Here is a 26,095-nt window from a genome sequence, read left to right on the forward strand (position 1 = left end):
TATAAACTGAACCCTTAGGAGATATCAGTAGCACAATCTCACGAATCTCTTGTGTAAACTTGTTTGCTTATCATAGTGAAAATCATCGCGTCGTTGTCGCTGTGGAGTAGGTCTCACCAACCGAGCCACGTAAATCTCTGTGTTCTGTGTGATTGTTCTTTATTTCCTATTGCTTTTCTTGGATTACTCGAATTAGGTCACAACAAACCCCAATTGTCATAACACAATCTTACTAGTTCCATCAACATGTTCCTCGACAAAATGACCTCTCAGTCTAATAGTAGGTTGTAGTACTCTTTCCAAATTGACGATTGAATCAGGTATGAGCTCGATCAGTAAAGTTTTTCTTAGGATTTCTGGTGCTCTAGTTGAAAAATTGAATCCATTCTCCATCTTCATCTCTTCAACCTGCTCTTATTCAGAAGAACATGTCAAAGCTTTAGTACTTTGCAATTTCACTTTAATGGTGAAAAGAACCCTTTATCATAACTTCCTATGAGAAAGAATTCATATTTCATTTGGTAAATGGAGTAATCTTTAAGATATTAATGGAGTAATCTTTAAGATATTTTTATGTTATCCATGATCAGATTAATGGAACAATAGTTGAAGAACTCGGTGAATTGATTGAAGCTCTGTAGGTTCAATCAATTATTTTGATCTTTCTTGTAAGAATCTAACAAATCATCTCCATTTCTATCTCTACAAGCTTTCTCTATCTATCTCTAACAATTCACCTCTCTTCTCTCTCTAGCAACCTACTCTCTCTCTCTCTCTAACAAATCATCTGCCTTCCTATCTCCACAATCTCTCTCTCTCTCTGTCTGGACTGTTTTTTTGACACACTAAGATAATTGGGAGTCTTCTTTTATGATATTAATGGTTAGTTGGACTATTGTTTGTATTGGTAAAGGAAGGGAAAACATGAGTTGAAAAGAAGAAGAATTGAGTCCAAACTACTTCAATTAATTAAATTAGGGGGCTCAAACTGCAATATTGATTATTTAAGGGTAAAGCAGGAATTTTGTAAAGTATAACATTATAGACGGAATATTCTCTAGTGATTCCGTCAAAAGGGAGTCCAAAGTACAACACTGAAAAAAGGGAGTCCAAACAGCAAGTCAATTATACGAAAGGGAGTCCAAACTGCAAATCTCCCTTGAAAATTCTTACTCTTTCTTGTCAGATTCGGTTACTACGACAGAGGTCTCATTCAGGATAGTCATACCTTCACCACCACCACCGCCACCACCACCATCGTACCTCCACCACTACTACTAATGTCCCCACCACCTCTTCCAAAAGAGCAATCATGAAAATCATAAATAATTTAATTAAAATCAGGTATTTTTATGAGAAAAAGAAAATAGAAAAGTAAATTACATTACCAAATTAACTTTATGACTGTTTTTATTTATAAGTAACATTTTCGCCAAAAATATTTATGATATTTTTTACTTTTTTGAAGCAAATGAACTTCTACTACAAGCAAAAGAACTCCTACTTTTGGTTGCCAAACGACACCTAAGACTTTAGGCTAGTGTAATTTTCTTCATTTTACTTGTACCAGACAAGTCAGTTCCTCGGCTAATAAATAAGAAGCCAATGTGTACCTACTTCCAACAAGAGCTCACTCAGAAACTTTCCTCCACTCCCGAATGGTGGTGCATGCTCGTAAGAGCTCATGTTCTGGAAGGTTGTAAAAGGTTCTTGGTTTTTTTTTTTTTGTGCGTACTGAATGGTTCATTTAATTAAGTGATGGAATATTACAAAGGTGCTATTCTATCTGATGAAGACTGGTCTCCAAACCACTTGCAGAAAAGATGACATGTACAATGAAGATTCAATATTCTGTCAAGTAATGCGTACCACAAAGTCATTCTATCAAGGAAAATAGATTTTCCTAGTAATATCATTCTTATTTGGCGAACTTTGAATAGTTGATCTATGACAAACTAGTAGAAGAGAAAATTAAATCAAGGAAAGACATAATTTGTAGTACAAAATAGGAGTAGAAATACAAGAAAAATGGTATAAATCTACTGACGAAATGAAGTGACACTTTTTCTATATGGTATCTAATGGCCTAAAACTATTTACCTTTTCTCCTTTAACAAAAAAAAAAAAAAAAAAAACTATTTACCTTTTCTTATTATAATGGACAATAAAAGTAGTTGGAGAAAAAATGTCCAAGTACACGATATTCTTCGGGCAGGGACCAAATATAAATTAAGTAGAGAAGAATGTCCTTTCAACAAAAAAAAGTAGAGAAGAATGTTTACTAGTATTAGAGGAATATCTCAGTCTCAACCCTAACTTTCTTTTAGAACGTATAGTTGAGTCATGGTGGTGCCGTTCATTATACTCCATGTATGCATGTCTAGTGGTAAGCCCAGCTGGCCACACTGTTGAAAAAACATCCGCGAGATTTTGTCAGGTGACGGATGTAAATTCTAGTAATCTAGTTTGTTGTTCGACAGGGTTGTAGTCCACCGTTGTGCACCTTTTCCAAAATTCAAAGGTCACACCATTGAAATTTGGTGGTCACAATAATGAAAAACTTATAACTTTGTAATGGCTATAAGAGATTCATTTCAGAATAGAAAAACGACAATTATAGGAAACCGTAGCAAAAAAAAAATCCTTTACATCAGTCGTGATTTCAACCAATACTAAATTACAAGTCGGGCAGAAAAATGCTGACTTCGGAATTACTCCTTGAAAAGTCCATACAATGGTTTGTTGGCTCTTTTTGTAATTGAATCCTATATATAGACAGTGGTTCTTAAGATTATTACTAAAAATTTGCAACCCAAAGTCAGTAGTAGAAACTACTTTAAATATGTCTTCTATTCTTTATCAGTTCAACATTTTAAAACTGCTTCTTCTTCTTCTTCTCCTTTTGCTTCTACCCATCTTCACATTTGCTCAGAATATAAGGCTCGGTTCATCTTTAACTGCTGATACCAACAACAATGCTTCATGGTTATCACCTTCTGGTGATTTCGCCTTCGGATTCCGCCCACTTGAGAACAATATCTTCCTATTATCAATCTGGTATAATAAAATACCTGACAAAACTATAGTTTGGTATGCAGATTCACCTGAATCAATACCAATGGGATCAAAAATTGAGCTCACAACTGCTGGTAAGCTCCTTCTTACCAATCCTCAAGGCAATAAACTATGGGATCCTAAGTCCATAACTGACCCAGCCAAATATGCGGCTATGCTTGATACTGGTAATTTTGTTCTCTCTAGTGGGAGTGTAAATCTATGGGAAAGCTTCAAATATCCTACAGACACTCTCTTACCTACACAAAGTATGGAAGTTGGTGGCTTTCTGTATTCTCATCAGTCGGAAAAGAATTACACGAAAGGAAGATTTAGGCTTCGTTTGCTTGAGTCGGGGAACTTTGTAATTAATCCGGTTGCTTCTCCAAGTTCGACTGAGAATCATTATGACACTTATTATAACTTAGAATCGTTATCAAACAGCACTAACCCTGAAGCAATACAATTTGTGTTCAACAAGTCAGGAGACATTTATATTGTGAAAAGGAATGGAAGAACAATGGATCTCACATGGAATAATATAGTTCCTGTACCGAACGTCTACTATAGAGCAACACTGGACTTTGATGGAGTTTTTGTACAGTACTCCTACACAATAGGGACTTCTAATGGGAGTCAGCGCTGGTCTATCGTGAGACTTATTCCTGATAATATATGTGTCAACATTACTGGTAGAATGGGGAGTGGTGCTTGTGGGTATAATAGCTATTGCATGCTCACGTTGGAACGAAGGCCTAGTTGTGAATGCCCACCTACGTATGTCTTTGTTGATCCAATTAACAGATTTGGAGGTTGTAGACCAAATTTTGTGTTACCAGGGTGTCAAAAAGAAGACTCAAAACCAGATTTGTTTGAATTAGAGACAGTGAAAAACGTAGATTGGCCGACTACTGACTACGACGAACTGAAATTATATAGTGAACAAGACTGCAGAATTTCGTGTCTGAATGATTGTCTTTGCGCAGTTGCTATATATAGAAAAGGGACATGTTGGAAGAAGAAACTACCACTCACAAACGGGAGATTTGATTCTGGTGTGGATGGAAATGCTCTGATAAAAGTAAGGAAAGACGGTCTTCTACCGGGAAATCCCATTTCTCCAACTTCAACTCCCAAAAAAGAGAAAGATCAATCTACATTGGTCTTGGTAGTCTCGTTACTTTTAGGTAGCTCTGTGTTTTTCAATTTCATATTCTTGGCTGCAATATTTTTGGTGTTCTTGTGCATGGATAGAAAATTTAGGAAGAAGAATCAAAAGTCAAGTGTCTTGAAGTCGAACCTTCGTTCTTTCGCTTACCAAGAGCTTGAAGAAGCCACAGATGGGTTTAAGGAAGAACTAGGAAGGGGCGCATTCGGCATCGTTTATAAAGGAGTCATAGAGGAAATGGGTGCGGAAACTGATGTTGCGGTGAAGAAGTTAGATAAGGTGATCCGAGATGGCGAGAAGGAATTCAAAGCAGAAGTTAGTGCAATTGGCCAATCTCATCACAAGAATCTAGTTCGGTTGCTTGGATTCTGTGAGGAGGGCTTGAACCGGCTTTTGGTGTATGAGTTCATGAGTAATGGAAGTTTAGCACAACATCTCTTTGGAATTTCAAAGCCTGATTGGAATCAAAGGGTACAAATTGGATTTGGCATAGCAAGAGGGCTCATGTACTTACACGAAGAATGCAGCACCCAGATCATTCACTGTGATATAAAGCCTCAAAACGTACTTCTTGATGACAATTTTACACCAAGAATTTCAGACTTTGGATTGGCGAAGCTTTTGATGCATGAACAAACTCGAACTTCAACAGGGATAAGAGGGACCCGAGGTTATGTCGCGCCAGAATGGTACAGGAACACACCAGTATCTGTAAAAATAGATGTTTACAGTTTTGGAGTTATGTTATTAGAAATCATCTGCTGCAGGAAAGGGGTCGACGTGTCACTAGAAGAGGGCGATAATAGAACTATTTTGACAGATTGGGCTTATGACTGTTACAGAAAAAGGAAACTGGAAGAGCTGATTGAGAACGATGATGATGCTACTACTGACATGAAGAGGTTTGAGAGGTTAGTGATGATAGCAATTTGGTGCATTCAAGAGGAACCAACGCTAAGGCCATCCATGAAGAAGGTCACACAAATGCTAGAAGGAGTCATTGAAATTTCTGACCCACCGTGTCCTTGTCCCTATAGCACATTTTCCGATAACAGTAATGAAGCAAGCTACGAGTCCACATCTTAGAACCGGTCGGTTACCAAATGAGTTACGGGCGTGCTAGCACACTCATCACATTGGGATATTAATTTAAGCCATATGATGGCTCATATATCTATTTTCTTCATTTCCCATTCCTAGAAGTATTTGTGATTTTTAATGTAATGCTAATTAATTATGTATTTGTTGTAAACTTTTAATTTATGATGTGGTATTACTATATGTTCTTGAGAATAATATTGTTAAATTTCTTCGTCTTTGGTATTGACCATATGTACAATTTTAATATTGTGATTCAAACATTGTCACCCCGGACGTTTGATTCGAGGTTATTTTTTTAGATAAAGAACATCAACAACAAAAGACCTAGAAGGTATGCCTAGTTCGTCGTTTGGGTGTTGATCTAGCTAAGTAGCATTAGAGTTTTAGCTTCTCATCTTCATAGAAGATATCTATATAACAAAACACAATGTTTTGTGCTGACTGAGACAAGCCGAAACACAAATCCAGTCGTCCGTTGCGTTTTTGATGCAATCCACACCCTTTGATCCGTTACCCTCCCAAATTTATTCACCCACTACAAGCAAGAAAGTAAATTAGACTCTGAATCTAGACCGTCGAAATTCCCCGGGCTGGTTCAACGTTCAGATTAAAATAACTCTCTCTCTCCACCAAGTACCTGCAAGGCTGCAACGCCCAAACCCCTTCACTCTCTCTCTCAAACGCCCAGACCCCTTAATGAGATTTCATTCTCATTCTCTCTTTCAGTTTAAGTTTTTCCCATCAATCTGTCTGCAACGCCTAAACCTCTTAATGAGATTTCATTCTCATTCTCTCCCTCTCTCACTTTCTGATTCAAAAACGTTGAGAAGAAGACAACCCTCCACCTTCTCTCATTATACCGTCGGTTGTGTCTCCACTGGAAGAGGAGTGACTCTTCCATTCCATCAGCATTACAAATTCTCTTCGATTTTTCTCTCTATCTCTACATCGGTTTCTTCAATGAGAGATTCATCAGATGTTTATGGAACTTTCGTATTTGGGATTTGTTATCTAACATGTAGGTATTTCTTCCCTCTTCTTTTCTATTCTTTTTAAAGCTTCAAATTTGATTGTTTTGCATTTAGGTTATTGACTTTGAATTATTAGTATTGATTAAATCATTTTTCATTACTCCATCTTTTCGGTCTCACTCAACCTCCACTGATTCCGGTTAGAGAGAGTGTGTATAGGATAAGAGAGTGACAGTGAGAGAGAGCAGGCTAGGATTAGGAGCAGTTCAATTTTGTGGAAGCTAGGGTTTATGAACCCTTATGTACCTAAAGTTGATTTTGTAAAATGCGAATGCTTGGGTTTATGAACGCTGTTCCACCGAAGGCAAATCAAAAGTAAAAGGATTTGATCTTTTTTGTCCATAATACAAATTTTTCTGAATTCACGTGTTTCATGTTCATGTGAATGAACTATGAAATGGTGGTACAACAGAAGGATTAGGTGATACACAAACAAATGGTGGTTTGGGATCTGGATCTAATAATGTGGAGGATTTTCTTAGTGGTTCAACAGGGATTTGGCTGCAGATTCTGTTCCAGATCTTCAAGAACAGGTAAATCTATTTCCTATAATATTCACATATTTTAGTTTCTGTATATGAAAAATAGCCTTCTGATGCGTCTATAGGGCTTAACTTGTACGATGTGAATATTTGCGAATACTTTTCACACCTCAGAGGTCTTGCTGAAGCTACATCTGCTGTTGGCTACTTTAGGTGCATATGGCGCCCACATAATTTTCGTGACGCCGTGACGTTTGCAGTCTTTTTAAACCGCAAACAATCATACGGTTTCCCTTGAACTAGCATGCAAGAGCATAACGAGGACTCTAGGTTCATGGCTTACACAAGCAGGGATAGAGTGCTCTTCGAGGAACTTGTGTACTCGAGAAGTTGATCAAGGAAATATTCACGAAAGGTCAATTTAGGCTGTTTCTTGGTAACTTGAACTTTGGGTTATTATTTGGCCTAAAGAATATAGTGAAGTTCTCTTATTTTGCCATATCATTTAAAGTTTATCCTTCCTACTGTTAGTACTTATTTATTATCTTTGATGCTTGGTGAAAACGACATCTTTTTTGCATGCGATCTTTTATGCAGCCGGCATTATAAGTAATTGTTATTTTGAGACATTCTTCTTGAGTACATATTCATTAAATGCACGTTTCATGTTGCATGCCCGCATGGTGCGTAATCAGTTGACAAGCTACATGGATGTTTTACTTCTCTTGCGTAATCAGTTGAAAAGCTACTTGGATGTTTTACTTCTCTTACTTTTAATGGAGAAACAACTTTTATCTAGGTGGTTTGGTTGAAGGTGGAATTATGTCGATTGTTAGAGGAGAAACGAGCTGCCATTCTAAGGTTAGTATTTCAGTATGACCCTGATGTCTGATATTTTCTATTGTTTGAGACATGTTAGTTATTAATTTTACTCAACTTAATATTCACATCTATTATATGCCTAAGAGGCTAAGACCTCTCACAAGCGTTTAAGGTGGGCAAAAGTTTCGCGAAATATGCATTTGGAAAGCCTCTAATGGCTTCCATTTTGTTTTCCCTACTCTGCAGCGTGCAGCTTTCGCCTATGATAATTTTTTCCTGGAATTAGGAATCGTTTCTAACGTTATCATAGCCTACAATGCCTGAAGTTTCGAGATTTTTCCTCTCAATTCTGCTTTCATAGGTGCTGGAATAGTGGCAGGATAAGATGACTACTGAGTAGGATTTAGGGTTTGTTTTGATAACTCACTTGGATTAAATTTGACCTTATAAGATGACTTTCTGTTTTCTTCTCTCTTTTAATAAACAGTTACAGGAAGAGCTCACAAAAGAAGAAGATGGGGAAGAAGAATAAGCAATTTATGTTTGTAACCCGAGAAGAAGGACTGGAGTCTTTCGCCAAATCCAAAGCTAAAAGAAAATTAGGTATCAACATCAAATCCTGTACTCCATTATTACATTTACACTATCAACCAGTTTGTAATCAATTTGAATTTCATTCCAATGATCTCAATTCGACCGATCATATGTAGAGAAGAACAACGAAAGAAGAAGAACAAGAAGAATAAATAAAGGTACCTCATTTGCTGCCAATTCAAACCTTGTTTCGTCCAAGTCAACCTCATACTGCAGAAATTATTGGTAATCCCACCTTTTCAACTTTATTATACATTTCAGTTGAAATGATTTTTAAGAATTTTAGGTCCAAAGTCGAATGAAGCTATTCCTATCACTCCGACCAAAGAGAGGCAAGTTACGATTTTCGTTGGTCTTCTTATTCAAACTCTGTGAGATGGAGATACTAATTACTCTACCTCTATATAAAACTCATACGCTTCATGGTTTACATCGACCAAATTGTCTCAAGTTATTAATAAAAAACGTCAGGTTCTGATTTTCTTTTTCAATTTTGCTTTCTTTCTATTAGTAATTTGTCATGGTGGGTTGTTCATATTCAATTTTTATAAATTAGTTATGATTTTAGTGAGTAATTTGTCGTGGTGGATTTTTTCATATTCAATTTTGATATATTCATATATGGTTGATTGTTGCAAAGATGAAAGTATACCATCATTTATATGCAGGTTTGGTTATTTATTCTTTATAATGTTTATGCAGGTTTCTTTCATCTTTGTTTGAAATGTATGTTATGACTAATTTTATGTTATGTTGCAACAGGTGCATACTTAAGGACCTTCTATATGCTGAAAAGGAAGAAAGAACATGCATCAACATAGAAAGATAATATTGTTTAATACTGCCAGAGCGTAGGCATTGTCTCTTGATAATATTTATGAGTTGAACCGTAAGGAGAATATTTTGTTCATCTATGTCGTCGAATACCAACCTGGTTAGTGTAAGTTGGATCTTCTTATAAGCAGGTTTTGGTCAATCAGTGGAGGTTGGATGATATCTTCAACTTCTTTAGACTTGATTATGCTCGACTGTTGGCGATGGCTTCAGCTAAACACCGTCTTCTGTAGGGTGACTATGATGAAGATGCTTTACAACGCGACACTTTTTCCTTCTAATCGTCAATATCACACGCTCAGTTCTTCGTTTTTCACCAATCGTGTCCAAGAACTATCACCATTGAAGGTAAATGCTCAAACAAGTTAAATGTTTCTGTCAAGGTCAATGTTGAAGAAAATATATTTGCAATGCATTTGTCGAAAAAAGTAGTAGCTATCTATAACTTCTTAAGCATTCTCAAAGATGACCAGGTCAAAAGCTTGAACTTTATACACCACACAATCCTCGATTTCAAAGGCACACGATTTGCCAAATAATCTTAAGGTAGAAACCGAAAGCAAAATCAGCCGAACAAAGAGGTATGTACTTTACCCTTACCTGATATGAACTAAGGTTTCTACGAAAATTATAAAAACCAACCAAATGTATTGACTAATGGACTCCTATTCTTTTCTTGTTGAACTAATGGACTCCTATTCGGTTAAGGAAATGTTGATATCAACATACATTAGTTCTGAAGAGATTCAAACAGACGAATTTGCTGGTGATAGTAAAATAATGGAGCACCAGGGAGTATGCTATGACACTGACAAGTTAGGAGTTCAGGATTTTCTTCTGAATCAATTTGATTGATCACCTTATCATATGTTAACTAACATATGGCAAAAGCTCTCCACCATAAATTAATAAAAAACGAAAGGAAAACTTTATACAACTGAAGCTTTAATGTTAAGTGTGTAATGACCATTTTTCATTAGATCTGAAATACTATTAGCAAATGAGTGAAATTAATCATTACAATTTGAATACACATACAAGTCCCTTTAGAAAAATGTGAAATATTAATAAAAAATTCAAACCTTCTTGAAGACATGAAACTTATCCAGTAGAATTTGTTGTTTATGTGGTCTTTGTTCAATATACTTACAGGTAATTCTCATCCAATGTTCACAGGAGAAAACACATGAAGAATATAACAAATACATGTTGAAAGGTTTCGCCCACTCTTGAGCAGAACTCAAAACAAAATGAAATACAAAAGTGCTTGGCAGAAAGTTTCAAACCTCGCCAAACCGAGAAGTGTTCGATGAAAGGTGTTTATGGTGAAAAGCAGGAGAAGAAAAGCTCATATATAGGAGAAGAGTTGTATATAAACCAAGTTACTATTGACACTAACGTAACTAAATGATCTACGAATTTAAAGACCAGGAATTTCATTGTTGTTTTTGTTGTTTATTTTAGTTGTTAAATATTCTGCAAATTTTGTTATGACATTGTTCTTTCTGCAAGTTTTGAAATTTCAAGAAATTTGGTACGACCAATTTACAACAAATAATTTGTTTTCAACTTTTTTAACCCTCGTTCTTCATGACATTTTTTTTCTGAAGATTTTAAACAAGTTTGTAGTTGCGTTTGTGCACAAACAACATGAATACGGTTGAGAACTTTTGGTGAAATCGATGGACGCACTATTTCTATCCCAATTTAATTCCATATTAGTGAAAGAACTAGAAAAGTCTTCTCTTTATTTTCTTTGTGATGTAATTTTTTCACGCTGAGAAACAAATGTTAAGATGAAGAGACGTTGTTTATAGTGCATGGCTCAACACTGAAGAAAAATATCGGTTAAACAATCAGAATAGTACATATTCGCCACACAACTGCCCGTGCCCTTAGGGCACGGGTTATACCTAGTCCAATACTATAGCACATGATTTCAGAAGCATATGATCTTAGAAAATATTGACTCTAGATGATAATTAAGTTTGACAACACCTTTCAAATCTATTTCTATTCTGCTAACCTAGCATGAACAAACCTAGGAACAAACTAATCAGAATGGTTCAAAACAAGCCAGTAAATAAGAGGAATAAGTAGAAAGACCTACTGAAATGCATAAATAAAGACTTACTCAAAACCCTAGTCTTTCTTCCTTCCTCAAGAGCTTTCAGTTACAACTTCATACAATAAATGCTTTTATAATTGGAAGGAACTTCTTGTCTGAGTGAGACTGATAGAGAAAGATGGAAGAGAAAAACTGAAGAAACCCTAGCTAGAAAGAAGAGGGAGAGACTTCCTGCGGTCAAATTTTTTGAGTCCTAATTACCAACAACTAATAGCAGTCGGGAAAGATTGGTATATCAATGTTTTGTTGAAAGCGTCGGTAATAAACCATTTCCTTTATTTTCCTTTCAGTCATTCATCCTGCTTCCATTTTTCGTTTTAGTCATGTAGTAACACTAGCAATGAATATTGGAAAGCCAATTTAAGAAGATAACCGGAATTTATGGTGTGGAAAAAGTACACACTATTTTCAAACGATTAGATGCTGTCAGAATAGTACTCTCACTATGCGACCGATTTCTAACAAATGTGTTGAATTCACAATTATGTGATAATGGGAGAGCTACAATAAAGATAAAGACACGATAATTTAACGTGGTTTGGTCGGATAATCATGACCTACATCCGCGGAGAATAACTTCTTTACTAATAAACACCACATACAATTGTAGGGTTGATCGGTTACATTTGTCACACATAACTCGATAATTAAACTCTATGGCCGTACTCTTATTTATAGAGAAGTTAGGGTTTTGAGTTTTCCAGTTTATCCTAATTAAACTAGGAAACTATATAAAATATATCTAATTAATAATATTAGATATATTACAAGAGATATTTCCAGCATATTAAACAAAATTCTGAATCTTCATATATCTTCAAATATCTTGGATTAGTTTTAATCGTAGGATCTTCTTATATCATCAGTTTTTTATATCACGTGTTTACACACGTATCTCAAAGTTTGGACGCATCTCCACCCCCCACCCCCATTATTCTTCGGGTCCGTGGGTATATAGACCAAAATAATATTCAAAAAAGGTTTATGATCCAATCTTCCCAAAACATGGATATTTAGTCCTTTTACATTATGGACATAATAACCCATTCTTTATGAGATAACTACCGTCCATGTCCCTCCTACAAAAATCACGGGATTTTTAATTTTTCAGAGTGAATTTTGGAATATTTCTAATGTGGGCGTGATTTAGGGGATTTATAGCAGCTAACGTATAAATCCGAAATTGATTTTTCTCTATCTTCTAACCGTTTTGGAAAGCAAATCTATTTAACCAAATCAATTTTTTCTCTCTTTACAGATTTAGAAACCAAATCAATTTTCTCTCTCTTAGTATGTAAATTTTTTTCGATTCAAATCAATTTTCTCTCACTTAACTTTCAGATTTGGAAATAGTATATTTTCTAGGATCAATTTAGCGTGATTTGGGGGTTAATATACAAAACATATATATCACTTTCTCTCACTTAACTTTTAGATTTGGAAATAGTATATTTTTCTGGGAACATTAAAGCAACATTTGTATTCGTTTTTACTCATACATAAATACACATCGAATACAAATTATGAAACAAATACGTAAATTATGTATTATTTATGACGAGGAAACCATCATTTGTCAAGTATACAACATAATTTATCAAATGTATGTGGGTCTTGTTCAATAAATTACACATAATTTCTTTTACATTACACATCCTTTACATTCTGTTACAAAAAAAAAGTACAAAATCTTCTCTGGTTCAAAAATGGTGCCCATCCATGTACTCTCCATAGTTTCGTTGACTCACTTTGATTTGATGATTCTCTTTGAAATTTCATCTGTTATATCAAATCTACACACATAAATACACATACATTAAAGAAAAAAAATCATATATTGTATTATAAACTACATGTATAGTTCGTAAATTATGTATAATGTTTGTCAAATTTTGACAACATTTTAAGGTTTTGAGTAGTTTGGTAAACTTAACAAGGTTACTGTTTTGGGTGAAACGTACACGTAATGGTAAATAAATAATACATAATTTATGTGCACTTATACGTAAATTATATACATAATGGTAAGCACATGAAGATATACGTAAATTATATATACTTTATTGCAAAGTACACGAGATTTGATAGTAAAGCGAAGTATTTCTACTAATGAAATGAGTACTGTTGTGGTGTTAAAGCACGGGTAATGTACTATACATGTACTGTAAATTTTGTTATGAGTAACCGTACGAAAGAACAAATGTTTCATAAATCCGTACGGATTGAAAACCAGATCTGAAGAAAAAAATGAGAATATCATTAAGCTTAAACTACAAATTTAAAGATATCTGCTATGATGATTGATTGCAATAATGACAAACTCGAGTTGAAGGATTAAACATCAAGATCAAAAACATAAATGAAATTTTAAGAGAGAGAAAGAAAATAAACATCAAACATTCGATTGTTTCTATGAATTAGTACAAAAAGTCTTTGAAACTTGTACTCAAAATCATATATGATCAATTTTAGAGAGAGAATATGTTATAATAAACTGAAACATAATATAAAATCGTATAAAACAGAAAGTGTTTTACCTCATTAACGATGAAGAAGATGATTTCAGCAGCTCTAATGAAGATAAACAATTGAGGATTTTACTCCTGCTGTAATGAAGATGAAACAATGGATGTTTGTACAACTGTTGGTGAGTTTATTGGAGGTTTATTGGAGCTTTCGTTTTTAGAGAGAGAGAAAATTTCCAGATTTCAGTTACGGAATATATTGAAGATGGAATTTACTTTGAATTTAAACGTGATTTGAGAGAGAATGTGGAGATAAAAATGGAAAAAGATATTTTCGATTTTAGAATGTAAATCAGATTTTATATATAAAGAAGGTTAGTATAGGTATTATAAATTAATATGTAATCTAGGGATTTGTGTTTTCTCTCTAGATGAGACTAAATGGACTAGATATCCATTTATATTATTTTTTTGATTTTGAAACCCTTTATAGGATTAGAGAGGACTATATCTTCTATTAGGACCCGTTTTTTGGACTATAAGCCCAAAAATTCTACTTCTTATTTATCTTCTTGCAACTCTCTGATTTTTTATGCTTGATGGAGATGAGTGAATGATGATTAACTTAAAACGAAAAAGTTGGAAATACGGTGATAGATTGAACGAAAATCAATGACAACAAAATTAATATGTAAAGTTGGTCATTGTATAACCAATGTGAAAGAAAATGTCATAAAAAAATGTCGTGAAGGTGAATATCGACAAGTAAGTCATTGTCGTGTGAAAATGATCAAGAAGTAACCTAATAAGTAACAAAAACATATATTTTGTTTAAAATCGACAAGAAATCATTGTCGGACTGCCAAAATGAAATATTGGATAAGTAACACCTAAAAATTATGGTGTCATGAAAATTTTCGACAAGGGATTGATCGTTAGAAAAACAGTGCAAAAGTCTAAAATAGATTGAGAAAGTAATAACACAAATGGTTTGTTTATTATGGTTGACGTGGAATTCATTGTCACAAAAAGTGCAAGATCACGTATATATTTCCGGAATTAAAAGTCAAAATAGAGATATGTTATTGGTTGAAGGAAGTCCAATACATAATTTGGTAGGAAAAATAACTCATCATAGACAAATTATGATCCAAATAATGTCACGGGTGAATCCTCAAAAAATGATATATTAATTGATTTTGTGTCACAATTAAAAGAAAATGTGATAAAACTTGTGTCACAACTGAAAATAGTTGGTTATAAGTGATAGAAAGGAACTGTAGCAAGGAAATACTGTATTTCTGATAGGTAGAGGTTGTGATAAAAGTCAGGAAGTGGCGACAACCAACTTAGTCCCAAGAAACGTAAGTCAACAGACAGGTGACAAAATAGCGTCCCTGTTTAACAGCTGTTGGAAAAGAAGTCCTCACAAATGAAATTTGGGGAAATTAAAAAATCCAACAAGAAATTAGGGTTCCCAAATTAGTTCTCAATCTCGATTTCGGGTTAAAGTTAAACAAGAGAAACTTATACATAATGTGTATTAAACTCCTAATCGATGGTTGGTATAGTCCATTTAAACAAACTCGGTCAAGAATCGACGGGTGATGAACCGGTTTGTGAAGAGAGAAAGATCCAAAAAATATGATTAATTTTTGGGTTTGGAAATCATCAGAGAAGATAAAGGGTAAGTCAGAATATACCAGCGATGGTATTTTCGTGAGTAATGGTCTTTTACCGACGGGAGAGCCCGAGTTGTTCTGCTTCGTCAGGGAAGAAGATGTTTGGATCAAGGGTGCTCGGTGTAGTCGACTCGTGGAAGAAAATATAATGGTAGGCCAGAAAAGGAAGTTATCGTGAGGATATATCCAGGCGTCAGCTATAAATGTTGGTAGCGGTGAGGGGCGGTGGTTGTTATCGGCGGCAAGAAACCCTAGGTTGTGTTTGATATCAGGGAAATAATTCCATGAAAATAAAAGAGTCTCATGGAAAGTCTTCCACAGAATTTCTTCCGTGGAAATAAGAGTTCTTTCGTTTGATAGTCATTTATTATTCCGTGGAATTACGAACTCTGTTATTTGGTTGACAACTAACTTCTACGAATATAATATTCAATTAAGAGTTTCTAGTTACTCCTTATGTAGTCAAAATGACATTTTTTATTTTATGTTACCAAAATTACATTTTCGTCCTTATGCTGTTTACATTACATTTTTACCCTTATCTTTTTCATAATTATACTTTTGCACCTATGTTGTAAAATTATTTAACTTTGTGTCATTTCAATGTGAAAGTGAAGACATGTCATTTTTACAAGATAAAGGTAAGAATGTCATTCAGACCACATAAGGGTAAAAATGTCACTTTGATTTATACGAGTGTACAAATGTCATTTTAACATAAGGGTAAGATGTCAAATTGATATTATAAAAGGGTAAAAATGTAATTTTGACTATATAAAGCCAAAATGTCATTTTAACAACTTTGTAAACATGTTATTTGGTAAGAAGGGTAAAGATGTCATTTGCCCAATGTACAAATAAAAGTTTATTTTGCTAAATTTTATGGATAAAATATCATTTACAACATATATGGAGATAAATATTAGGTTTCAAGTATCCGAATATATTAAAATATTTTTATTTTGATTTCTGACTGGTCCGTGGGTATATAAACCAAAATAATATTCAAAAAAGGTTTATGATCCAATCTTCCCAAAACATGGATATTTAGTCCTTTTACATTATGAACATAATAACCCATTCTTTATGAGATAACTACCGTTCATGTCCCTCCTACAAAAATCACGGGATTTTTAATTTTCCAGGGTGAATACATGCAGTAGTTCCTTGTTGAAGAAAGTTGCTTTAAAACAGAAAAATTTGAAAAGAACAACGACGGAGAAAGCTACTTACCCGACATATGAAGAAACCGGCAGCATCTTTTTGGATTGTGGAGGTAGGAGCTGGAAGAGATTCAAGAAGAAAGAAAAGGTATTTTAGAGTTTCTCTGGTAGAAGAACGATTAAGAAGATCAAAAGGCGCGGGAAAGTTTCTTATTTCCCTAGCTAATCTAAACCATTGATAGATCTATAAAATCTTGGTCGTTGGTTATACATGGGCATACATAGTTGACTGACTCTAACAGTCAACCTAATAGTCTAATCACGGCTGGGGGGGGGGGGGGGGGGGGGGGGGGGGTTGCTTAGTTTTAATTAAAAGTGGGGGGTTTTTTAGTTTCAATTATGCATTGGGGGGGAAAAGTGATCGGTTGATGGAAATTACAAAAATGTAATCATAGATCACGAAGACAGGTCTTGAAACCACTTGCAGAAAAGACAAGCTTGCAGAAAAGACAAGGTCTATAATGAAGATTGAATTTACAATCAAGTCATGTGTATCACAAAGTCATGCTATCATAACTTGTCACGACTGGTTCAACAAGAATAGATTTCTCGGATAATATCATTCTCGTGATGCACATGACTTGATTGGATAAATCAAATGCGCAAGACAAGCTAATAAATATTGACATAACTTGAAAATAGGGACATGGCGTGTCAAATTCAAAAATGTGTTTCTTAACCATAATTTGTACGTAGATATAGGAGTTGAAATACAAGAAAATGGCAAAATCTACCGAACCAAATGAAGTGGAGTAGTACTTTTGAGTATAATAATGTCTATTAGTAACTTGTAAGTTGTATTTTAAGTTCAAATTAGAGATATTAGGGACATATTTGATTGAATTAAGTAAATGATTATGTCAATCTCTTACCCTAACTTTCTCTTTTAGGAGTTAGGGTTGGTTCATGATGTTGCCGTGCATCATACTTTACATGCTTCTAAGTGAGACAAGTCAATTCTCTGCCGTGGTCATCATGTCTCTTTTCGTCCTTAACATATACAACAGCAGTAAGTAGTAAGTAGAGGTAGTACTGTTGAAAAATACAAACCTTGTACTTTTTGGGATGATGGTGTTGTTGTCCAACAGTTCTTATTTTCTTTATTTATTTTCAGATGGGATTATATATGTATACATAGCTTAAATATTTCTACCATGATTGTGTTATTTGCCCGCCAACGAAACTCGCTCACTCAAATGTTGAAAAACATTCTCACTTAAATGGCTAAATCGAATAGCCAGCCAATGCTTTCAACACTTTCTGAGTTATAAGAGTCATGATTTTTACTAGTAATGACTTACAAGATACCACGATAATGCCAATGCAACAACATGTAATGGTACTTATAAGAGTCTCAAATTAAGTCAACATTTGGTAGCCCAACTGGTCGATAATGTTGACATAAACTCTAAAAATTTAGAGGTCGCAGGTTCTATTCCGAGAGGAGGTAGACTGCATGCTTTATTGAACTTGAGTTATTAAGGTATAAATAATTGAATAAATTTGTCGGCCTTTAGGCCATGTTTAGTTGGGCTTTAGGCTTCTTTCATTATCGGTGCAGTTTGTTAGGAAAAATATTCTCTTACCCTAAGTTTCTCTTTTAGGAGTTAGAGTTGGTTCATGATGTTGTTGTGCATCATAATACTTTACATGCTTCTAAGTGAGACCAGTCAATTCTTCTCTGCCGTGGTCATCATGTCTCTTTTCGTCCTTAACATGTACAATAAGGTTGACATACTAGAGTCACTTAAAATGTAGAAAAATATTCTCACCTAAATCAAATCTTAGCCAATGATTTCAACAATTTCGGAGTTATAAGAGTCGTGATTTTGACAAGTAATAACTTACAAGTCGGGCAGAAAAATGATGACTCGAGAAATACTCTCTCAAATCATGTATGTATATATATAGCTCAACGGTTCTTAAGTTTATTACTTATAAAATTTTGCAAACCAAAGTCAGTAGAAATTACTTTAAATATGGCTTCTGTTCTTCACCAGTTGAACTTGTTAAAACTGTTTCTTCTTCTCCTTTTGCTTTTACCGATCTTCACATTTGCTCAAAATATAACCTTGGGTTCATCTTTGACTGCTGATACCAACAATAATGCTTCGTGGAAATCACCTTCTGGTGATTTCGCCTTCGGATTCCGTCCACTTGAGAACAATATCTTCCTATTATCGATCTGGTATGATAAAATACCTGAAAAAACTGTAGTTTGGTATGCAGATTCAAGTGCATCAACACCAATGGCGGCAATGGGATCCAAAATTGAGCTCACAACTGCTGGTAAGCTCCTTCTTACCGATCCTCAAGGCAGGACACTATGGGAGCCTGAGTCTATAACTGGCTCAGTTGGATATGCCGCTATGCTCGATAATGGTAATTTCGTTCTCTCTAGTGGTAGTGGGAATGTAAATTCATGGGAAAGCTTCAAATATCCTACAGACACTATCTTACCTACACAAAATATGGAAGTTAGTAGTAAACTGTATTCTCGTCAGTCGGAAAAAAATTATACGAGAGGAAGATTTAGGCTTCATGTGACTCGTACTGATTTTGTACTTTTCCCGGTTCCCTTTCCGAGTAGGTCTGATAATCCTTACGAGCCTTATTATAACTTAAGTTCGCTCACAAACGATCGTTCTGAAATTGAGCGTTTTGTCTTCAACGAGTTGGGAAACATGTATGTTGAGAGAAAGAATGGAAGCACGAGAAATCTTACATGGAATAATACAGTCCTTAAATCGGAGGTCTATTATAGGGCAACACTAGATTTTGATGGAATTTTCACACAGTACTCTCGCCCAAAGACTTCTAATGAGAGTCAACACTGGTCTACCATCAGATTGATTCCTGCTAACATTTGTCACGACATCGGTGGAAGATTAGGGAGTGGCGCTTGTGGGTATAATAGCTATTGTACACTCACAGCGGAAAAAAGATCTAGTTGTCAATGCCCACCTCGTTATGTGTTAGTTGATCCAACTAATAAATATGGTGATTGTAGACCAGATTTTATCCTACCAGGATGCCAAGAAGAAGATTCGAAAAACCCCGATTTGTTTGAATTACAGACACTTCAAAACGTAGATTGGCCTACTTCCGACTATGAGCAATTGGAGTCTTACAATGAACAGGACTGCGGAGCTTCTTGTTTGAATGACTGTCTCTGCACAGTTGCTTTGCATAGAAAATCAACGTGTTGGAAGAAGAAACTACCACTCCCAAATGGAAGACATGAATCTACTGTGGCTGGATATGCTCTGATGAAAGTAAGAAAGGGCGATGGTTCACAGGGAAAGGGTGACCCTAATCCTCCAACTTTAGGCCTCAAGAAAGAGAGATTCACATTGAGCCTGATAACTTCGTTGCTCTTAGGTAGCTCTGTATTTTTTAATTTCATATTCTTGGCTGGAATGTTTTTGGTGTTCCTGTACATGGATAGGAAATTGAAAAAAAAGAACCGAAAGTCAAGTACACTGAAGTCGAATCTTCGTTCTTTCACTTACCAAGAACTTGAAGAAGCCACAGATGGGTTTAGGGAAGAGTTAGGAAGGGGTGCTTTCGGCATTGTTTATAAAGGAACCGTAGAAGAAATGGATATGGCAACAAATGTTGCGGTGAAGAAGTTAGATAAGGTGATCCGGGAAGGCGAGAAGGAATTCAAAGCAGAAGTTACAGCAATTGGCCAATCTCATCACAAGAATCTCGTTCGCTTGCTTGGATTCTGTGAGGAGGGTTTAAACCGGCTTTTGGTGTATGAGTTCATGAGTAATGGCAGTTTAGCAGAGCACCTCTTTGGAATTTCAAAGCCTGATTGGAATCAAAGGGTACAGATTGGATTTGGCATAGCAAGAGGACTCATGTACTTACATGAAGAATGCAGCACCCAGATCATTCACTGTGATATAAAGCCTCAAAACATACTTCTTGATGACAATTTTACACCAAGAATTTCAGATTTTGGATTGGCGAAGCTTTTGATGCATGAACAGACTCGAACTTGTACAGGGATCAGAGGGACTAGAGGTTATGTCGCGCCAGAATGGTTCAGGAACATGCCAGTATCGACGAAAATAGATGTTTACAGTTTTGGAGTTATGTTATTGGAAATCATTTGTTGCAGGAAAGGGGTCGACATGTCACTAGGAGAGGATAATAATAGAACCATTCTAACAGACTGGGCATATGACTGTTACAGAAAAAGCGAACTGGAAGAGCTGGTTGAGAACGACGAGGATGCAACCAATGACATGAAGAGGTTTGAGAGGTTAGTGATGATAGCAATTTGGTGCATTCAAGAGGAACCAGCACTAAGGCCATCCATGAAGAAGGTCACACAAATGCTAGAAGGAGTCATTGAAGTTTGCGAGCCACCATGTCCTTGTCCTTATACCACATTTTCCGATAACGGTAATGAAGCCAGCTACGAGTCCACAACTTAGTAAGAAACTTTACTTTTTTTTGTCTTAAGACTGGTCGGACACCAAGTGAGTTATGGGCATGTTTGTTATAGGTAAGGTCTAGCACGCTCATCGGTCGGGTATATCCAAGCCATATGATTCTCGTATATCTTTTATATTCATTTCACATTCCTAGAATATTTTTGCTATTTTTCAACAAAAAATAATTGCTATTGATGTAAAAAAATTATCTATGATGTGGGATTATTATATGCTCTCGAAAAAAAATTAAAAATTGCAAACGTCTTGTTATAGAAACTCTAGAAGAGAACAACAAATATATATATCAACAAAGAGAGCAGAACTAAAGAAATTAAATTTATCACCTCCGACCATTGATGCTTCAATGTTGTTCAAATGAAGTGGCATTAAGATTGCAGCGTCTGATCTTCATGTTGAGTCTGTTAAGGATATTAGCTATTCTAATAAAGAGAGTTAGCTTAAACAAATAAGATTGGTTATAGGTAGTTAGATAGTTAGTTAGAATCTGTTAGTTAGTTACACTTCTAACAGACTCTTTCTCTCTCTATAATCGACTATCTCTCTGTCTCTAAGATGTCTATTTATATTGAACTCATTGTATGAAATCATTAATCATTCTTCATTAATAAAAGTTCAATTCTATTTACATTCTCTGTTTCAATATGGTACCAGAGCCATGAACTCGATCAGCTTTTCCTCTTTTCTTTCCAATTTTTCTGTTTCAACCATGAATTCAATCGATCATTCTACATTTTCTTCTTCAATTTCTTCTTTTCAAACTTTCAGTTCTTCAGTTTAGATCTCTTTTCTCTCTTGTTTTTCTTTTCAAATTCAGTTTTTCTGTTCTTCAAATTCAACTTTGTTTCTTCTTTTAATTCAATCAAAACTCTACAAACTCTTTCCATGGCCACATCTTCATCTTCTTCTTCTCACTCCAATTTCTCTTCCCCTAATCTTCCTGCACCTTCAACAGTCAATCAATATGTTTCTAATAAGCTGTCATCAACAAATTACGTATTTTGGAGATCACAGTTTATTCCTCTTCTTCGATCTTATGACGTTCTTGGCTTTGTTGATGGCTCTATCACTTGTCCTCCCAAGTTCATCAGATCACTTACTTCAGATGATCCTATACCTAATCCAGATTTTCTTTTGTGGCTTAAACAAGATCAAATGATCCTTAGTTGGCTTCTACCTTCTTTAACTGAAGAAACTCACAGTCAAGTGCTTGATTTGAATACTTCTCATGAAGTATGGATGGAACTCGAAAGATCTTACTCTTTCCATTCAAAAGCTAGAATCTCTAATCTCAAGAATGATTTGAAAAATCTAAAGAAAGGATCAGACTCGATTCAGGTATACTTCAATAAAGCTAAATCTATTGCTTTACAGTTAAAACAAGCTTCAAAAATTATTGATGATGATGATTTATGTGACATTATCCTTCGAGGTTTGTCTTCTGATTTTGGCTCTTTCAGAGCTGCTTTCTCTCTTAAAACTCAGTCTACAACTGTTAATGAATTACTAGGTCTTCTTCTTATTGAAGAAAATCGCCTCCAACAAGAAAATTCATTCAATCTTGCTAATTCCTCCATTCATTCAACACAATCCTTCTCTCCTTCCTCAAATAGAGGTTATTCCTGTGGTTCTATGTCTTTTCACAGAGGCAGAGGGAGATTTGATCCTAGATATCATGGCAGATTATATTCAAGAGGTCGATCTTCTTCTTCTTCTCATGTTCATTCTCCTGTTATTTGTCAAATTTTTGGTAAATCTGGTCATACTGCCTTCTATTGCTACAACAAGAACAATCAAGCCTTTTCACCTAAAGTATCTTCATCTTCAATTCCAGAACATCATTCTAATATCACTGAGTTTGAAGACCCCTCTATTTCTCATCAATCTGAATCCCTTTATTTTCCTGTTCATTCTGATGGATGCACATCTTCTTATCCCATTGATTCAGATTCTTTTCCTTATTATGAGTACTCATCTGATCAAATTTCTACTTCTGATTTGGAATCTTATTATCCTGATGTTCACAACACCTATACCTCTTCTACTCCTTCCTTAGTTCCTTCTTCATCCCATCCATCACACAAACCACAATCTATTGTTTGGAATCCTGATACAGGTGCTACTCATCATGTTACACCAGACTTATCCAACCTTCACATTCAATCAGACTTTAAAGGCAAGGGACAAGTCAAAATAGGTAATGGTTCAGTTTTACCTATCCTTCACTCTGGTTCTAGTCATGTTTCTTCTAATTCTCACTCTTTTATTTTACATATATACTCCATGTACCCAATTTAACTAAGAATCTGATTCTTGTCCATAAATTTGCTAAGGATAATGATTGCTATTTTCAATTTTATCCTAACTTTTTTAACATAAAGGATCTTCACACTGATAAGGAGCTCCTAACTGGTCCTTGTGAAGATGGTTTTTACAACTTATCTCTTCTTCACAAGCATTCATCTCAGTCATCAAGTAAGCTTTCATCCTCTTCAGCATTTTCTTCAACTTTGGCACCAGATTGGCACTCTAGATTGGGCCATCCAGCTTTCAGAACCATGAATTATATACTTCAAACCAATAAGCTTCCATTTGACTCTATTTTTCCTTTCATATGTAATTCATGTCAAATGGCTAAGAGTCATTCATTACCACATGTTTCTAGCATCTCTACTGTATCTTCTCCATTGGAAATTATTCATTTAGATGTTTGGGGACCTTCTCCTTTTCCCTCTTTCAATGGATTCAAGTATTATGTCACATTTTTAGATACACATACTAGATATACTTGGATTTTTCCTATTGCTCAAAAATCAGATGTCTTTTCCACTTTTCTTCTCTTTAAATCTCATGTTGAGAATATATTCAATCTTAAGATCAAATATATTCAATCTGATTGGGGTGGGGAGTTGAGGAATGTTTCTAAATACTTAGAAGCTAATGGAATTGGTCATAGAATCAGCTGTCCTCATGAACATGCTCAAAATGGCATGATTGAAAGAAAGCATAGGCATATTGTTGATACCGGTCTTGCTCTCCTTGCTCATGCTAAGCTACCCTTAACCTTCTGGGATTTTGCTTTTGATACAGTTGTTTATCTTATTAATAGACTACCTACTTCTGTTCTTCATGGGATATCTCCTTTAGAAGCTCTCTTTCATGTCAAACCCAAATATGAGTTTCTTAAGGTTTTTGGTTGTGGTTGCTACCCCTGTTTAAGACCTTATAATAAACATAAGTTTCAATTCAGGTCTTCTCTTGACATATTTCTTGGGTATAGTCCAAGACACAAAGGATACAAGTGTTTCAATCCCGTCACAAATAAAATTGTGATCTCCACCAATGTGGTTTTTGATGAGCTTTCTTTTCTTTATCCTACATACTCTTCTTCTTCTTCTGAAAGTTTGTCTTCTTCTTCTTCTTTTCCTCTTGTTCCTCCTCCATCTTTATCTTCTTCTTCTGTCCCCTCTACTTCGGTTCCTTCTCCTTCTTCTTTTCCTTCTTCTCTTCCTTCTTCTACTCCTTCCACTTCTGTTATCCTCCTTCTTCTCTTCCTTCTTCTACTCCTTCCACTTTTGTTATTCCTCCTTCTTCTCTTCCTTCTTCTACTCCTTCTACTTCTGTTATTCCTTATCTTCCTGTTCCATCTTCAGTTCCTTCTCCCCCTGTTCCTTCTTCTATTCCTTCCTCCATTCTTCAACCTATGGTTACTTGAACAAGGGATGGTACTAGAAAACCAAAACTCTATTCTACTACTCTTCAAGATAATTCCTCAGATTGTTTTACTCCTACTTCCTTTGCTCAGGCTTCAAAACTTCCTCAATGGAGAAAAGTCATGTCAGAAGAGATCAATGCTTTAATTCATAATGGTACATGGGTTCTCACTCCTGCAACTTCTGATATGAACATAATTAGTTGTAAGTGGGTTTTTAGAATCAAGAAGCATGTTAATGGTAGTATCTCTAGGTATAAGGCACGCTTAGTTGCTAAAGGTTTCAATCAAATTGAGGGCATAGATTATGAGGAAACCTTTAGCCCAGTTATCAAACCAGCCTCTATTCGAATTATACTTTCTCTGGTTGTATCTAAGAGCTGGTCTATCTGACAGCTTGATGTTAAGAATGCCTTCTTGAATGGGTTTCTTAAAGAAGAAGTTTATATGTGTCAACCTCCTGGGTTTGTGGACTTGGATCAACCTAATCATGTCTGTAAACTACAAAGGTCTCTCTATGGTCTCAAGCAAGCACCTAGGGCTTGGTTTGAGAGACTCAGTCAGTATCTTATTGCTCAACAATTTACTGCTTCAAAGACTGATACTTCTATCTTTTTTAAGCTTTCCTCAGGCTCTATTATCTACATCCTCAACTATGTGGATGATATTATTATTACTGGAGATGATTCAGCCTTAGTTCAAGCTACCATTGATGATTTAGCTCATGAGTTTGCTATAACAGATCTTGGTACTTTGAGCTTCTTTTCGGGTATTGAGGTTACTTCCACATCTTCTGGTCTAGCTCTTTCACAAAAGAAATATATCAAGAATTTGCTTCTTAAAACAAAGATGTCTGAGGCTAAGGATGTCTCTATTCCAATGGCTACTTCTCTGGTTCTCAAAAGAGATATTGGTGAACCTCTTAGTGATGCTGATTGTACTCTCTATAGAAGCACGGTTGGAGCATTGCAATATGTTACTATTACCAGACCAGACATTGTCTTTTCTGTTAACAAAGTTTGTCAATTTCTTAAGTTACCAACTCAATATCACTGGTGTGCTGTCAAAAGGATTTTGAGATATCTCAAACAAACTATTGACTACCCATTTCTCATCACCAGATCTTCTCTCTCTCTTATTGGTTTTTCTGATCATCAGCATCCATCTCTTCAAGCATTTTGTGATGCAGATTGGGCAGGATGTCCAGATGATCGTAAGTCTACTGGGGGATTATTGATTTTCATGGGTGTTAATTTTGTTGCTTGGTGTTCAAAGAAACAAAGTACGGTAGCCAGGTCCAGCACAGAAGCTGAATACAAGGCTATTGCAGATG

General features: G+C 35.4%; 2 protein-coding genes and 1 long non-coding RNA gene across 12 annotated transcripts; all 3 read left to right on the forward strand.

Moving 5' to 3' along the window:
* Window positions 1-2,842: 2,842 nt before the first annotated feature.
* Window positions 2,843-5,308, forward strand: LOC147545702 (G-type lectin S-receptor-like serine/threonine-protein kinase LECRK4). Its single transcript, XM_086635853.1, has one exon. It carries the CDS (start codon window positions 2,843-2,845, stop codon window positions 5,306-5,308), a length of 2,466 nt encoding a protein of 821 aa, XP_086491979.1.
* An 836-nt stretch (window positions 5,309-6,144) lies between these two features.
* On the forward strand, window positions 6,145-10,641 carry LOC147545703 (uncharacterized). 10 transcript variants are annotated; one of them, XR_015224169.1, is made up of 7 exons: window positions 6,145-6,345; window positions 6,767-6,887; window positions 7,050-7,697; window positions 8,146-8,261; window positions 8,369-8,477; window positions 9,015-9,667; window positions 10,239-10,641. It is a non-coding gene; the product is annotated as an uncharacterized LOC147545703 (long non-coding RNA). The 10 variants fall into 10 exon arrangements; XR_015224168.1 differs by having other exon boundaries at window positions 6,145-6,341; XR_015224171.1 differs by having other exon boundaries at window positions 6,145-6,341; window positions 6,837-6,887.
* Window positions 10,642-18,563: 7,922 nt separating this feature from the next.
* Window positions 18,564-21,032, forward strand: LOC147545704 (G-type lectin S-receptor-like serine/threonine-protein kinase LECRK4). The gene has a single exon (XM_086635854.1). The coding sequence runs from the start codon at window positions 18,564-18,566 to the stop codon at window positions 21,030-21,032; it is 2,469 nt and encodes an 822-aa protein (XP_086491980.1).
* Window positions 21,033-26,095: the final 5,063 nt, after the last annotated feature.

The sequence above is a fragment of the Eschscholzia californica genome, unplaced genomic scaffold (genome assembly GCF_041429995.1).
Source record: "Eschscholzia californica isolate CP2 unplaced genomic scaffold, dmEscCali1.0.p SCAF_4, whole genome shotgun sequence".
Lineage (NCBI taxonomy): Eukaryota > Viridiplantae > Streptophyta > Magnoliopsida > Ranunculales > Papaveraceae > Eschscholzia > Eschscholzia californica.

Excerpts from the sequence above, each read along its gene's own strand:
- LOC147545702 (XM_086635853.1), top strand. The coding sequence starts at position 2,843 with ATGTCTTCTATTCTTTATCAGTTCAACATTTTAAAACTGCTTCTTCTT.
- LOC147545704 (XM_086635854.1), top strand. The coding sequence starts at position 18,564 with ATGGCTTCTGTTCTTCACCAGTTGAACTTGTTAAAACTGTTTCTTCTT.